We start from the raw sequence: 15,392 nt of genomic DNA, 5'->3' as shown, positions 1-15,392 counted from the left end.
TTAAAATAATCTCATTTTAATAAATCATCAAAAGTACACATCTACAAACATGTAGATCAATTCATCAAGATTTATGAAAGTAGGTAACAGTAACATTTCTTTCTTATTTACAATTGTTTTCAAAATGCGATTTTCTCCTCTATTTAACCCATAATCAACTATGAAATCCAAATACTCTTGAACGTGGAATGCTAATGATATGATCAAAGAAAAGTCATTTCTAAACTGAAATATGTACAAATAGTTTCACCAGAAGGAAAAGAAACCTTCATAATAACTGGTATTCTGATGAAACATTTGCCAGACCTTTGTAAAGGTCCTAAAAGATACACAACAGTCCGACAAACTGACTGTGCCCCACCCATGTGTAAAACACCACAAGAGGGGACATATAAAATAATTAAATTCCAATGGCAATTTACTTCATTGTCACAACTAGAGAAACCATTTGTGATAATTCATGGGGAAGTCACTGTTGTTCCTTTGCTATGATTTAACGTGCTCCATTCCCTATAGATTTGCGTTGAGAAGAGCAAGTTCAAGGTGACAAAAATGAGTATAAGAACAGAAAGCTATACAAGAATGATCCTTTGCGCATTTCTAATCTCAAAGAGAAGCTCTTCAAGTCAAATATTAAAAGCCTCAAGAGGTCCTACAGTCTCATGATGAATAGTTCCAAAGCCCATGATATCAAGCATCAGGTGAAAATAAGCTACTTCTATTGCAATGGACAGGGGCCAGCTCAGAGGGAAGGAGAGACGAGAACAAAAACAAAATGCTAAATCCAATATGAAAAGTCACTTTCCTCCAGCCATCCATTTAACATTGTCACACTGAAGGCGACTTAAATTAAGTATTGAGGATAGGGACTGTACTGTAGAATATCGCAACTCGTTCATCGTAAATCATTTGGTCTTTCATGACAATGGAGAATTATTGAAAAGTGCATAATCAAGAGCAGGCTTTCTACAAGGGCACTTTCATACTTGGATGTTGTTTTTTTCCACTCTGACTACACGTTCTCTTGCTTGTAACATTTTAGTCCATTGCCATGTCACTACAGTGGTATGCCAATATCTGGCTTCAAATACAGTATGCAATGCAAATACCTTCAACTCAAAACACCCCAAAATAGATTGTGGTCTTCATACTGGCACATCAACACCAACATTTGGGCCTTGGAGTTAAATTAGGACAACACATAGCTACCGCTCTTGACTAAAGAAGGGGAGGGGCTATAAGGACACTGGTGACCTTCAAAATGACTAACCAAAATCTGAAACTGACCCTTACCTTAACGGCCATGCATTCATATAATTTCCACCCGGCCCAGCCAGAAGAGGACTGGACATCCCTCAGAGCCTGGTTCCTCTCTAGGTTTCTGATATTTCTAGGGAGTTTTCATAGCCACCACGCTTCTACATCTGTATTGTTTGCAGTTTTAGGCTGGGTTTCTGTATAAGCACTTTGACATCTGCTCAGGTAAAAAATGATTTATAAATAAATACATTTGATTGATTAACCCTAACCTAATTTTAACCAATTCTTAAATTAAATATCAGTTAACAGGTCAGGAGTGTCCGTGTAGCCTTTTCCCTAAAGAAGCAGCAGGAATGGTTCTCTAGGGAACTGGAATGTCACAGCATATTGATAAATCAACAGAAAAAAGAACATAGTAATAAACCTGGAAATTAATATTCATGGCATTTGTTTCACAATACAGTGGGTTGACATTATTCAATTGAGTTCTTATAAAATCACATTTGACTAGTAATATAGGCCTACCAAACAACTATAAAAGGCAGCCTACTTTGGCGCAATTGTCACTAATTTTCTGTCACAAATACTGACAAGCATGAAAACAGCTTACAAAAGTCAAAGGCCACACAAACCTGCACGGTATTACAGTATCACAATTAAAACCAGTTAAAAAAAATTAAAAAAAAGGGGAATAGGCTGAGGCTGGAATTTGAAAAGGGTGCATAAGATGTTAAAAATGACATCAAGCAATTACCACCCAAAGGACTATATCTCTATTTCAGTGGTCTCTACATCATACATAACATGAATATTTGGGGCAATGAGGTACTCACAATTGTTTTTGGTGGAGTGGTATAAGATTAAAACACATTTTGAATGCCAAGTCTAAAAATGTGGTAAACGTATGCATTCATTTGTTAGATTGCAATTCGTTCCTAACTAGACTGATGTTATTGTGGAACAGATGATTTTAACTTATAGCCTCTGGAACAATTCTGGAATGTAATAGTTCTAATGAATACTGACATTCCTGTACTTCCATACAAGGGACTGGAATAAGACATGCTTTTGCAAATTGCAAGATGTGCAGCCAATTTCACTACTAAAGTGCAAGAATACACAGTAAAACAGGGTTCAACTCAATGTGCAGTTACTGGCACATAAAATTGTTCTAACACTCAAATATATAGTTTATAAATCATTGCAACCCTTGTGCATAAAAATGATCTGAACTGCATAATGGTAAATGCTGAACACAGATGCAAATTTTCAGGTATGTCGTTAAGATGGTATGTCTTTACTGTTAACATTGTAAGACTAACACTCCAGAACTGTATTATATTATCTAAAGTATTATCTTAAGGAAATAAGTGGCTCTCTTGTCTGTTATTTGTTGGATGGCAAAAGGGGATTTAAGGTAGAATATAGATAATCACTGTAATTTGAGAAAGGAAAAACAGGGATGCATAGATGACACATTTGGAATAAATTTACATAGTAGCTAGATGACACAGTCAACAATCTCACAGAAGATGTATGATGGTTAACTAGTCTTATCATGGAATTAAGCCACTGCTTTTTAAGGATAAGGTCAATCCATGTTGAGACACAACCTCACTAAGGATCAACTTTGGCAGCAGTGCGACCACAGAGCAACATACAGTATCTGTGACAATCGTTGCAGAGAACAGAGAGAGAGGAGAGGGTGAGCAGAAACCTAAGTGTAATTACGAGAGACGATATAAGAGCATGATGGTACAGAAGAGTGCCTGGTATAGAGATCTCAATCTAACATCCATCCAACAACACTGCTTTATCCTCCTGACCAATGAAAGCTACCGTTTGTAAACTGGGGGCACATAGTGAAGCAGAAAAAAACTCAAAGCCCAAAGAGGCCTGGGATATCGGGAATGAGAACAGGGCGAAAGAGGAAAGCTCTGAGCAAGCCCAGTCCAGTTCTGTCCAGCTGTGGACAATGATAAGATCGTTGACCTCACAGGAGGGTGCAGCGGAAGAAACTGCTCTTCTTGGGCTGTTCTGTGATCTTCACACCATGACTGCTGCCCTGAGGATTGTTGCCCTCCTGGAACACACACACACACACAGTAAGTCAGAACACACACAATACCCAATCGAAAATAGATTTGTACATAACACACACACTTACCAGTTTCTTGTCCATTTTTGCCTTGATGTCTCTGGCAAGGGTCATAAATGCCTGAAATTTCAAGGGGAAAAAAAGACAGGACAAATTAAGATCAAAGAGACAAAACAACGTGCAGTCTCTTTCAACCTAACAGAACAACAATTACTGTACAGCCATTGTTGTTTTTTTAACTGCTGAGAATTAGTGAACTCACATTCTCCACGTTGATATTGGCCTTTGCACTGGTCTCCATAAACTTGATACCGTACTCCAACGACAACTGCCAAAGGTAAAAAAAAGGGACGCACAACATATACTCAGTGAACATTGACAGCAGCTCAATCACAAGTCCACATCTGTAGATACTCAAGATGTGAGTCATTGATTATAACTATTGATAATAGCCTACATAACATTTACTGATCCCCACCTTCTCACATGTGTCTTTGGACAACTGTCACTCAGCAAACATGGGCAGTAGCACAAAATATCTACTGTATAGACACTTGGATTTCAGTCAGGTAGTTTGATATTTTTCATTTCCTGATCGGTGATTATCACCCACCTGCTCCCCTCTGTCTTTGGACACCTGTCGCTTGTCATTGACATCACACTTGTTTCCCAGAACCATCTTCTCCACGTCAGCAGAGGCATGCTGGACAGGAAGACAGAAGATTAGCAATTACATTGCATGATCACTTTCACTAAAACGTACAGACTTCAAAGACATACCGTGCATTCGGAAAGTATTGACCCCTTGACTTTGTACGCATTGCCTTCTGAATACTTATGTAAATAAGGTATTTCTGTTTTTGTCACTCATTCCCCTCAATCTACACACAAGACCCCATAATGACAAAGCAAGAACAGGTTTAGACATTTTAGCAAATTTATTAAAAAATAAACTGAAATATCACATTTACGTAAGTATTCAGACCCTTTACTCAGAACTTTGTTGAAGCACCTTCGGCGGCAATTACTGCCTCGAGTCTTCTTGGGTATGACGCTACAAGCTTGGCACACCTGTATTTGGGGAGTTTCTCCCATTCGTCTCTGCAGATGCTCTCAAGCTCTGTCAGGTTGAATGGGGAGCATTGCTGAACAGCTATTTGCAGGTCTCTCCAGAGATGTTAGATCAGGTTCAAGTCCGGGTCACTCAAGGACATTCAGAGACTTGTCCCGAAACCACTCCTGCGTTTTCTTGGCTGTCTGCTTAGGGTAGTTGTCCTGTTCGAAGGTGAACCTTCGCCCCAGTCTGAGGTCCTGAGCGCTCCGTTCATCTTTCACTCGATCCTGACTAGTCTCCCAGTCCCTGCCGCTGAAAAACATACCCACAGCATGATGCTGCCACCACCATGCTTCACTGTAGGGATGGTGCCAGGTTTCCTCCAGATGTGATGCTTGGCATTCAGGCAAATAGTTCAATCTTGCTTTCATCAGACCAGAACACCATGTTTCTCATGGTCTGAGAGTCCTTTAGGTTCCATTTACTGAAGAGATGATTTTGCCTGGCCACTACATAAAAGGCCTGATTGGTGGAGTGCTGCAGAGATGGTTCTCCTTCTGGAAGGTTCTCCCATCTCCACAGAGGAACTCTGGAGCTCTGTCAGAGTGATCATCGGGTTCTTGGTCACCTCCCTGACCAAAGCCCTTCTCCCCCGATTGCTCAGTTTGGCTGGGTGGCCAGCTCTAGGCAGTTTTGGTGGTTCCAAACTTTTTCCATTTAAGAATGATGGAGGCCACTGGGTTCTTGGGGACCTTCAATGCTGCAGACATTTTTTGGCACCCTTCCCCAGATCTGTGCCTCGACACAATCCTGTCTCGGAGCTCTACGGGAAATTCCTTCAACCTCATGGCTTGGTTTTTTTCTCTGACATGCACTGTCAACTGTGGGACCTTATATAGACAGGGGTGTGCCTTTCCAAATCATGTCAAATCAATTGAATTTACCACAGATGGACTCCAATCAAGGATGATCAATGCACCTGATGTCAATTTTGAGTCTCATAGCAAAGGGTCTGAATACTTAGCAGGTATTGGCCATATACCCCCGAGGTGGCGTATTGTTATTATCAACTGGTTACCAACGTAATTAGAGTAGTAAAAATAAATGTTTTGTCATACCCGTGGTTTACGGATATACCACGGCGGTCAGCCAATCAGCATTCAGGGATCGAACCACCCAGTTTATAATGGCCAAAATACCATGGCAGTGTTTTGTAGCAGTGGGGGTTAATGGAGTCCGAGGTCCTCATTGGATCATTTTTATGTAGAATGACTGAGAAGCTCAGCTCTGGCAACTTTTTTTTAAAGGACATTCTACTCCAAAATGAATGGAAATCAAATCATTCTGACACCATCTCAAATATAATTTCCACCTCCAGGAATGGTCCCAATAACATATCGGTAAAAATATGGTGTTACAATTATTTTAACATATTGAACCATGCATATAGCCTATGCATTTGTCCATATTATTAGATATTAGTGATAGAGGAAAATAATTGATAGTTACATATCGATATATTATATTTGACAATATATTGTATAGTTTTGACAACGTCGCAATACTATTTCTGCGCTAGTTGGCTGTACCTGCACCAAAACTCCAGTATTATTCCTTCATAGCTTGTTCTCCATGTTTTTAAATAGGGAGCCAATTAATTTTCAGCACTTCCATGACTGATCAAAACTTGTTTTTTCACATCTGTCCCTTGTCCCTCTGCAGCAGACATATGGTGAGCAATATGTTTGGAACGTCGAATCACGATAAAATCAGTTTCGAATCACAATACTTATTGTATCGGCACCAAAGTATTGTGATAATATCGTACTTCTCACAGAAACCACTGCATGTCACAATTCTTTCCCCGGCTGCCACTACTCTTGCTCAACTAAAGACCATTAAAACTGCTGTTTACCCACGATTGCGTTATGAATTGTTGTGCATTGATTGCTTGTCAGAATGCATGTTTCCCTCCCTATGGCAATCGCAACTCGAATGCACCTTGAGAGAAATATTTATCTAGCATAGAACGCATAACAACAAGCTGACTAGGTAAATTGATAAACTATTTTACTATGGGGTTGTCTGTTTTTTCTAGTAATTGCTCGTTTTCTTTGCAGGGAAAAAGTAAATGTGGACTGTTCTAGCATCTTTAAAGTGCGCCTCTGCAGAAATATTTTTTCTCTTGTTCCATATTTTGACTGTAGTGGAAACACTACCATGGCTAAAGGCTGTTCTTAGGCACCATGTGAAATAAAATGCCGTTTCAGCCAATAAGCATCCAGGAACCAAACTACTATAATTTCTGATAATTACCTCCTCTATATTTCTTATCCAGTTTTTGATGTTGTCAAATGACTTCTCATTGGTGATGTCATAGACCAACATGATGCCCTGGGGAGAAAAACAAAAACAGACTTGGTAAACAACAACCACTTTAAAAATCAATGTCAGATACTAACATCCTGTTAAACTTGAGACTTGTACACTTGAGTAAAAAGCTAATTGTTATGAAGGGCCTGAACAGGAATCCAGTGCGATTTTACACCTCCCATGAATGATCTCAGGTATGTAGTGCTTAATTTACAAAAATAAAGGGAGGGACTCAAACTTGTGTGCAATCTAGGCCTAACACAAATTAATCGCTATTAATGTCTCTGAATATGGATTTATTTTTAGATTCTAAACTATATTCTCATCAGCGGTGTAAAGTGCTTAAGTAAAAACACTAAAGTACTACTTAAGTCTTTTTTTAGAGTAACTGTACTTTATTTATTTGACAACTTTTACTCCACTACATTCTGAAAGAAAGTTATGTACTTTTTACATTTTCCCTGACATCCAAAAGTACTAGTTACATTTTGAATGCTTAGCACGATAGGAAAATTGTCTAATTCATGCACTTATCAAGAGAACATCCCTGGCAGATGATCTGGCAGATTCACTAAACACAAATGCTTTGTTTGTAAATTATGTCTGAGTGGTGAAATGTGTCCAGGCTATCCATAAATAAATAAATAAATACATAATAATCAAGATAATCGTGCAATCTGGTTTGCTTAATATAAGGAATTTGAAATTATTAATACTTTTACTTTTGATACTTAAGTATATTTTAGCAATTACATTTACTTTTGATACTTAAGTACATTTAAAACCAAAAACGTTTAGACTTTTACCAAAGTAGTATTTTACTGGGTGACTTTCACTTTTACTTGAGTCATTATCTTTACTCAAGTATCTTACTGATTCTCATGTAGGTATGTGCTTTGTAGTACATTTGCAAAATTGTGAGAGGGACATAGTAAAGTAAAGCGACTGACCATGGCTCCTCTGTAGTATGCCGTTGTGATTGTTCGAAACCGCTCCTGGCCAGCTGTGTCCCTGGGAGAGAACAACACAATGAGATCCTTTACTTCCCATCCCTGATTTTAACCCACCTGTAGAATTATAGGCCAATTGATCATTCCCAAGGTGCACTTTTTCAAGACATAATTTCAGAGACATTCTGTGAAGTCAAAGGGCTGTCTTACCATATCTGTAGCTTGATCTTCTTACCATCTAGTTCAACAGTTCTAATTTTAAAGTCAATACCTGAAAGAGGGAAAGCAAAAGTGAGACAATTCTTGCACTTCCACCCACTTAAATTTTATTTAACCACTGCGCTCCAAAAGATCATTGAAACACAACCATTTGAGTTTGATGTATTTTTTAGGCCTACAGCACTGTTTATGCACAAGTGGCAAAACCAGACTGCATTCAACATTTGCTTGAAGGATAGCTAGTAATTATTTGGATTATATCATGTCCAGAGAGTTCTGGCTAGGGAGGCCCATCTTTTTAGATGATGCTGCAGGCCACACACAGGAAGTGCACAACTTCAATTTGAGAGATGGCTTGTCTAATGTAAATGGCTGCATAACTTCAGGGAAGACCTCCCCAACATGTAGCTACTAAAACTTACCTTTCTGTAATGTTACAGTGACTGGTTTGAACTAGCAAACTCTTTCATGCATTGCTTGTTGGGAAGTGAACTTCACTGTTATCTAACGTTAGCTAGCTAAGCTATCTAATGAGTCAGAGTAAGCTTGTTCTTGCTCACTTGACAGCTAACGTTAGTTAGCTAAGGAGTCCGGTGACGTCGCCTGCTAAAATCTCATGAAAATATCAATTTGAGGTATGCTGGGGATGCTGAAGTGCTGGTTTTATTGCCAAGCGAGCAGTGTGAAAAGCCGGTTAAGTTAACTAGCAAGCTAGTCCTGAATGCTAACCAAATAAGCTAGCTAGCTAACTAGCGTTAGCATGACAGGATGGGCGCACACTAGCATTGCTGCTAACTAGCCACCCGTCCTCCGGCAGAACTTTTCTAACCAGAAAATGTACGAAATTCACATACCTATTGTGGAGATAAATGTTGAGTTGAAGGCATCTTCTGAAAACCTGAACAACACACACGTCTTTCCGACGCCAGAATCGCCGATTAACAGTAGTTTAAACAAGTAATCGTAAGTCTTCGCCATATTATTAGCAATTGCGGAAATCCCGCCCGGCAGTTGTGCAAAGAGATACGTTACTGCTTTGCTCGATTTACTGGACCAGTGATTGGACAAACAACATTTCACTCTTGACTGCTCTGGATCCGTGAATTAGCCGCTGTCAATCAAAATGGTAACGTCAGCTGATTGTGCTCTTGAAGTCAATGTCCCACCCATTAAAATGTGATCCAACCATTATCTTCTCATTTTAACAACAACGATATCAGTCTGCAAGGAGTGCTGTAATATTCTAATCAAAGTTGAAAGTACAGTGCCAGTGAGTGAAATAACAATAACCAAGAGAAGCAATGGCGGTAGGTGGTTTTTCTTTGCTCATGCGAGAACTATAGCCACACGTATTGTGTTGACATCTTTGGAATAGCCAGTCAAATACTGTACAACGTGTACATGTTTATTGGAGGTCTTGTTTTTACCATGAACATTGAAGTCAGTAGCTAATAGTGCTATTAGTACTTTTTGAGGTTGCTTCGGTTTCAGTTCGATTATTTAAAAAAATAATCATGGTTTTCGATTTTTATCTTTTTTTTATACATGAAATGCATTATGAAATAATAGCATTACAATGATTTTAGAGCTTTTTAGTGGAAATTCCAAAGTCAAAAGTAGTAAACATTAATTTTCTCTCAGTTCCACATGGGGTAGATATCAATATAAAATAAGAAATTACTATGAAATAATACAATATTTCCGGTGTGTATATTACTTTTTATTTGATGAGCTTATTCGTTTTAATATCCTAATAATCTTTTCTCTGCTTAGGCAGTAACAGTCAGACGGTGGCATCCTAGTTTCAAATAATTTCGTATTAATCTGTTATGAATTCTAGCTAGGTGGCTAACGTTAGCTAGCTCGTTAACGTTAGCTAGGCTTGGTGTTAGGTTTAAGATTAAGTTTAGAAGTTAGGTTAAAGGGTTAGGGGAAGGGATAGCAGACATGCTAAGTAGTTATAAAGTAGATTCAAAAATGTAGTTGTAAATTAGCGAAAATGCTAAAGTTGTCCGTGATGAGATTTGAACTCGCAACCTTTGGGTTGATAGACCTTCGCATTATACGCCCACCCACTAAAACCGGACTAAATGGAATTCAAGTAATTGACCGACGTTGCTAATAACCAGAAAAAAACTGTCGGTTAATCGCTCAGCACTAGCTAATGATTCAGTCAAGTTCAGCAATAAATTATGAAGACTATGGTTTGGTTTAAAACATGACCATTTAGCAAATATAAAATAGTGGTGCCTGTTCTGGGAATGGAATACATGTCTGGGCATGCCTCAGAAATAGTTCTGCTGCAGTTCTTGTATCAGACATGAGAGGGTGCCCTTGACTTATTTCCCCTTTCATATGGTTGTATCTTTTTGAATGGTTCTAATGGTGTGAGCTGTGAAAACAAATATGTTTTATACATTAATCCATATTGCAGCTCACTAAGGACCTAATGCACCCTACTTTGGAGGCTGAGAGGCAAAGACACAAGAAGAAGAGGTTGGTTCAGAGTCCCAACTCCTACTTCATGGATGTAAAATGCCCTGGTGAGTATTAAGGATGTACCTTACATCAACTGCACAAGTTGCAACTTTTTGCATTGATAAACTATTTACATGTAGTGTTCACACTATTATTAAATTAGCTTTCCCATTTCCCGATAAGAATTATAATCATTTACAACAAAAAATATAAAGCATGAAAATAAATAAAGCATTTACAAAGGCTTATTAAATAAAAAAATAAGGTTACAGAAAACATTTATTTAAATTTTATTCCAGGCTGCTACAGGATCACCACAGTGTTCAGTCATGCCCAGAGAGTGGTGCCCTGTGGCGGCTGCTCCTTCGTCCTGTGCCAGCCCAGAGGGGGGAAATGCCGCCTCACGGAAGGTAAGAAGACTGTTGTACATTCACATTGCTCAAGAACTTATACAGTACCATAGGCCCATATCAGTGTAGAGCTCTATCGAATATCTACTGATTTTTGACTTTACCAGTCTCCTTCTCACCCCTATACAGGCTGCTCCTTCAGAAGAAAGCAACGCTGAGTGAGATTTCAGTAGTGAGCTATCAACTCTGATAGTTGTAAATTGTGGACCATGGATGTTTCGTAAAATATTAAATTATATTGAATGGGGATTATTCAGTTGAGCTGATTGACAGTGTTTTGTCCTTATGATATAAAGATTACAATATTGTTCAGCTACAATATGCCTTTTCGTAATGAATAGGTATAATATACTGTATGCTGAAGTGGTTTGTCTCTGACATTTCTATTTTTCTTACTAAATAATAAATTAAATAATCTCTTGAGCCAGGTTGTTGTGTAAAAATTTATTAGACTGAAAGCGGGAAAAGTGAATGAAACATTTCAACACAGACTCAGTCAAGTAAGGATGAGAAGCCTTGATTGATTACCTTCACAGACAACAATAAAACCTTTTGACGGTTCACCTTCTCTGGTTTGTGTATTATTTGGTTTCAAGAGTGCCCCTAACTGAAAGTTTTGTAAAACTGGAGCAATACATCAATAACTAACATTATTCTACTATATACAATAAGTATCCATGTTTTATTACCTTGAGGCCCCAGTGGTGCTTTTTTTGGTTTCACTTTTACTAAATATGCTACCACCACAATATAATACCAGGATTATGATTTTACACCTAGGCTAAGCAGTCAAATGCAGAGCTGGGATAGTGGCAGGCGTGTCAGGCCATAGTGGAAAGGAGGTGCTATGAAGCTGCATGTCAGCATATGGCGACACTTTAAGACCATACAGATAATAGGTTAGGTCAGAAGAGGGGTTGTAGTTCCTTGAAAGATTTGTATATGATGCTTTTTTCACATTAAAAACAATTGTTTTTTCCCCCCCCGCTTTGGCAATCCCTCCACCTGAATGATAGTCACAGTATTTTAGCACCACCAGTAGCACCACAGACATGTTCACCATCCTTTCCATGAGTCTTCCTCTAGTCTCAATGACCATGTTAACACACACATATACACCAAAGGTAGAATATTGGCTCATTATTAAAAGGCACAGTCCAACCTGTGGATATGTTCACATACATTGTGCATGCACTAAATTACCATGTCAGTTGGTAAAAGCTGATTCCTGTCAACTGTTTGAAAAATAACTCTAGGTGGAGCTCATGAATCATACATAAATGAAGGCCATACATATAACATAACCCATTTCAAAACATGCTTTTGAGTGCACATTTCAAATATGAGTTGTCGTTTTTCTATTCTTGACTCATTTGTTTGAAAAAACTAAGGGTACAAGTAAAGTTAATCCCCTTTCGCTGGGAATAAGACTTTACAGCTCAAAATGTGAAATGAAATGTAATATTTATGGAATGTTGCAAGACTTTTATCCTCTCCATCTTCCTAATCATCATCATCTTTATAAGCTGTTGAGCTCTTGCAGTGTTTGATCCAGGACTTGATGCATTCCCATGTTCTCTTCTTTGGCACCTGCTAATTTTTCTAAAAAATAAATAAAATAAAGACATATTGAAGAAATATTGAATGAAACCACACATGACAGGACCATCATAAAGTTGATTAATATGAATTAATTTTCCTTAGGTTTGGTAAACAATATTCTACACAGAATCCAAAGCCATTCCTATACAGGATGTACAACAGCTGCTTCCTTGCCACGGTGCTTCTACATCTGCATTTCTTGCTGTTTAGGGTTTTAGGCTGGGTTTCTGTATATCACTTTGTGACATCAGCTGATATAAAAAGGGCTTTATAAATACATTTCATTGATTGATTGATTTTACATACTGTAACTGCTGTGGTCGTGTTAAGATGTTCCATATGCAAAACACAACCACACTAAAGAACACTACCCAAAACAAAAGGCAGATTGTCATATATGATGACAGTAATGTATGGAGTTGCGCGACAAATGTTATGTAAAAAGGATGTGAGGGACACTCAGTGTGAATGCATGCCACACTCCATAAATGCTCACCTTCTTAAAACAGTTGTTTATCACATTATAAAGATTGTAATATCAGAACTATTTAATTAAAGAAGAAAGGATAGTTGAGATAGTTAGCTTTTAATGAGTTTCATTACACAGTGAGATGGACAGAAGGCACAGAGAAAATGAAAAAGGGTATTTCAGGAGGCTAACCCCAGGACACAATAGCCTAAAGTGGGAAGGGTGAGAGGACAGACACCCCGGAGGCAGCAGGAGACAGGCAGCAGGAGGCCGGCAGAAAGAAATGTCTACAAGGAGGTCATGTCATTGAAGGCATGATCCAGCTCCTCGCTGACAGCCTTGTACTTCAGCTTCTGAGCGTAAAGTTCATCTGGAGGTCAAAGGGCAGCAGGAAGTAGCACAGGTAAGGCACAAGGAAAGCAGCAGCCGAGAGATGTGGAGGACAGGACAGGGAATCAAAAAGGAAATGGTGGCAAAAAGAGAGGGAAGAGAAAGAGGACAGGTCAGTGGATGCAAAAGAGAAAATTCATTCAGTATAAAAATGAAAGAAGAGAATATGCCAGAAAGATAAGATATCTTAGTCTACCTGTGAGTATTCTAAAATTGAAATATGTTGCAAATCTTTTTTTGGGGGGGCAAGAGATGACTACCTTAAGCATTTAAGCCTATATCAAGGTTTCCATAAAAGTACTTCATACCGGTAAACCCATTTCATGTGGCTCTAGGACCAAAAATGCTGATCTAAAAGGAATTTGAGCACTCTGTTCTTAGTGCAGACATCAGACACCAAAATAGGTGCTCTTTGGATAGTAGAAAATGAGCCTACATATCTTTTTACACTGGAGACCAAGGCAGTGTGTTTTATTTGCTTGTCGGAGAAGTTTCCATACGTTTGGCAGGGTATCCTTTCTTCCAGAGAAATATTTCCAGCTAGTTGAATTTTCTTTTTTTTTTAGCTGGGACCGTGTCAATGTGAAACTGTGCATAATAAGATGTTGTTTCAATGCTCAGGGAGAGGATTAAATATCCAGACCTCTTGACCTAGGAAATTACATACAATGGGGAATACGGAACAAGCTCGAAATCTTTACTAATTTACTGACATGGAATGTTCTTATTTGAGCAACTCAGCTTTATAAGTCTGAGAATGATAATGCAACTGAGAACAATGATAAAACTGTTATTTTCAAAATAAATAGTTTAATCTTCTGCAATAAAATATGTCTAATTTACAGGAACTTTCTCTCCACACTAAGGTACGTTTACTTTCTCTTCTATTGAAATGCCACAGAGCAGTTTGCAACAGCGTTTTTAGCACTCATACCTTCCAGGTCATCAATGAACTTTTCCAGTTTGGCCACTGTCCTCTCTGCAAACTCTGCACGAGTCTCAGCCTGGGGGAAAAAAGAGGGAGGGGGGTGTCAGAACAGGACGCCATTTTTGACATGGAGCAAATTGGCTTACTACTGTATGAACTAAGAATCAAATAAGATGCCAGCAGCTGCTTACCTCCTTCAGCTTGTCACTAAGAACCTTGATCTCCTCCTCATACTTGTCCTCTTTTTCTGAGTACTGTCAAAATACAAGACAAAGTCTGTTCCAGGCAAGCTCAAATCTTGAACATGTCAGACCATTCATCTCAGAGACCGAAACGCATACAGAAACAGACAGACATGAAAGTGCATAGAGAGCGATGATCTTGCAGCACTGTTTTTCAACCATGCTTCGAAGTAATATAACTAGGGTTGCAAAGGGAGGGTATATTACTGGAAACCTAAGTTTAAAAGTAAACTACCAACATTTTGGTATATTTCAATGATTTTATCACAAATATTTAGTGGCCCTTTTGGGTACTTCAGATTATCACAGGTGTCTGTAATAATCTCTTAGCTCTGTATGGCCTCATCACATGTAAAATATATAAAATAATTAAATAAGATGATTTAAAAATTAAAAATAGAATGACAAAGCTGTAAAAGATTATCCTAAATGTAAACCATCAACTTCGTGAATACCATTGGTGTTTAATATGAGGGTTTCAACATGAAATATCATTCATCTTTTTTTTATTTTACTATGTCAATATGTATTTGCTAATGTTTTGGCGTCAAACTGGTGACAGTTGTGAAGAAAGTCAATAGTTGGAAGAGTTGCAGAATTAATAGAAACTAATGTGTTGATTAGATGCTTTTTTCTTTAATTTGGCAATTTTCTCTTGAACCACATGGTCTATCTAATAAGAAACTCATGGACAATATGGACACATATAAAAACTGTATACCATATGAATAAAACATGTTTTAAGTTATTCAAGTATAAATTACCAAAATTACAATAGAGTGATATATTTCTGTTAATTAACAAAGTTACTGAAGATTTTGGTAACTTTTGTAAATTACTGGTAGCTTTGTAACCCTAAATACAACTCTTCAGGTGTGATAAACTGGCTGTGTGTTAGCATGGGTATAAGGAACACATC

General features: G+C 38.2%; 3 protein-coding genes across 7 annotated transcripts in view; 1 reads left to right on the top strand and 2 right to left on the bottom strand.

The window, feature by feature from the left end:
- LOC115151755 (ras-related protein Rab-8A) lies at positions 1-9,010 on the bottom strand. Its single transcript, XM_029695965.1, has 8 exons — positions 8,809-9,010; positions 7,946-8,006; positions 7,736-7,796; positions 6,729-6,806; positions 3,972-4,061; positions 3,621-3,686; positions 3,428-3,478; positions 1-3,343 (listed from the first exon to the last, which is right to left on the bottom strand). Exons 1-8 carry the CDS (start codon positions 8,930-8,932, stop codon positions 3,254-3,256), a joined length of 621 nt encoding a protein of 206 aa, XP_029551825.1. The 5' UTR covers positions 8,933-9,010; the 3' UTR covers positions 1-3,253.
- Positions 9,011-9,106: 96 nt separating this feature from the next.
- On the top strand, positions 9,107-11,402 carry LOC115151756 (40S ribosomal protein S27-like). Its single transcript, XM_029695967.1, has 4 exons — positions 9,107-9,261; positions 10,389-10,497; positions 10,732-10,842; positions 10,972-11,402. Exons 1-4 carry the CDS (start codon positions 9,256-9,258, stop codon positions 10,998-11,000), a joined length of 255 nt encoding a protein of 84 aa, XP_029551827.1. The 5' UTR covers positions 9,107-9,255; the 3' UTR covers positions 11,001-11,402.
- LOC115151754 (tropomyosin alpha-4 chain) overlaps positions 11,272-15,392 on the bottom strand; it is a 30,196-nt gene continuing 26,075 nt past the window's right edge. For 3 of the 5 annotated variants that reach the window (XM_029695961.1, XM_029695960.1, XM_029695963.1), the window contains 3 exons: positions 14,423-14,485; positions 14,238-14,307; positions 11,272-12,444 (listed from right to left, as the gene is read on the bottom strand). In XM_029695961.1, the coding sequence (XP_029551821.1) occupies positions 12,362-12,444; positions 14,238-14,307; positions 14,423-14,485 (216 nt within the window). In that variant the 3' untranslated portion in view covers positions 11,272-12,361. Of the gene's footprint in view, positions 12,445-12,488; positions 13,284-14,237; positions 14,308-14,422; positions 14,486-15,392 lie in introns of those variants that run through there. The other 2 variants (XM_029695962.1, XM_029695964.1) reach the window with 2 other exon arrangements.

The sequence above is a fragment of the Salmo trutta genome, chromosome 17 (genome assembly GCF_901001165.1).
Source record: "Salmo trutta chromosome 17, fSalTru1.1, whole genome shotgun sequence".
Classification (NCBI taxonomy): Eukaryota; Metazoa; Chordata; class Actinopteri; order Salmoniformes; family Salmonidae; genus Salmo; species Salmo trutta.
The sequence above is the reverse complement of the archived record's forward strand: the minus strand, read 5'-3'. Positions and strand labels throughout refer to the sequence as shown.

Coding starts and splice junctions, on each gene's coding strand:
- LOC115151755 (XM_029695965.1), bottom strand. CDS start 8,932: ATGGCGAAGACTTACGATTACTTGTTTAAACTACTGTTAATCGGCGAT. Junction 4,062..6,728: donor GGATAAGAAATATAGAGGAG/GTAATTATCAGA, acceptor CTTCCTGTCCAG/CATGCCTCTGCTGACGTGGA. Junction 3,479..3,620: donor CCAATATCAACGTGGAGAAT/GTGAGTTCACTA, acceptor TTGAAATTTCAG/GCATTTATGACCCTTGCCAG.
- LOC115151756 (XM_029695967.1), top strand. Junction 10,498..10,731: donor CATGGATGTAAAATGCCCTG/GTGAGTATTAAG, acceptor ATTTTATTCCAG/GCTGCTACAGGATCACCACA. Junction 10,843..10,971: donor GAAATGCCGCCTCACGGAAG/GTAAGAAGACTG, acceptor ACCCCTATACAG/GCTGCTCCTTCAGAAGAAAG.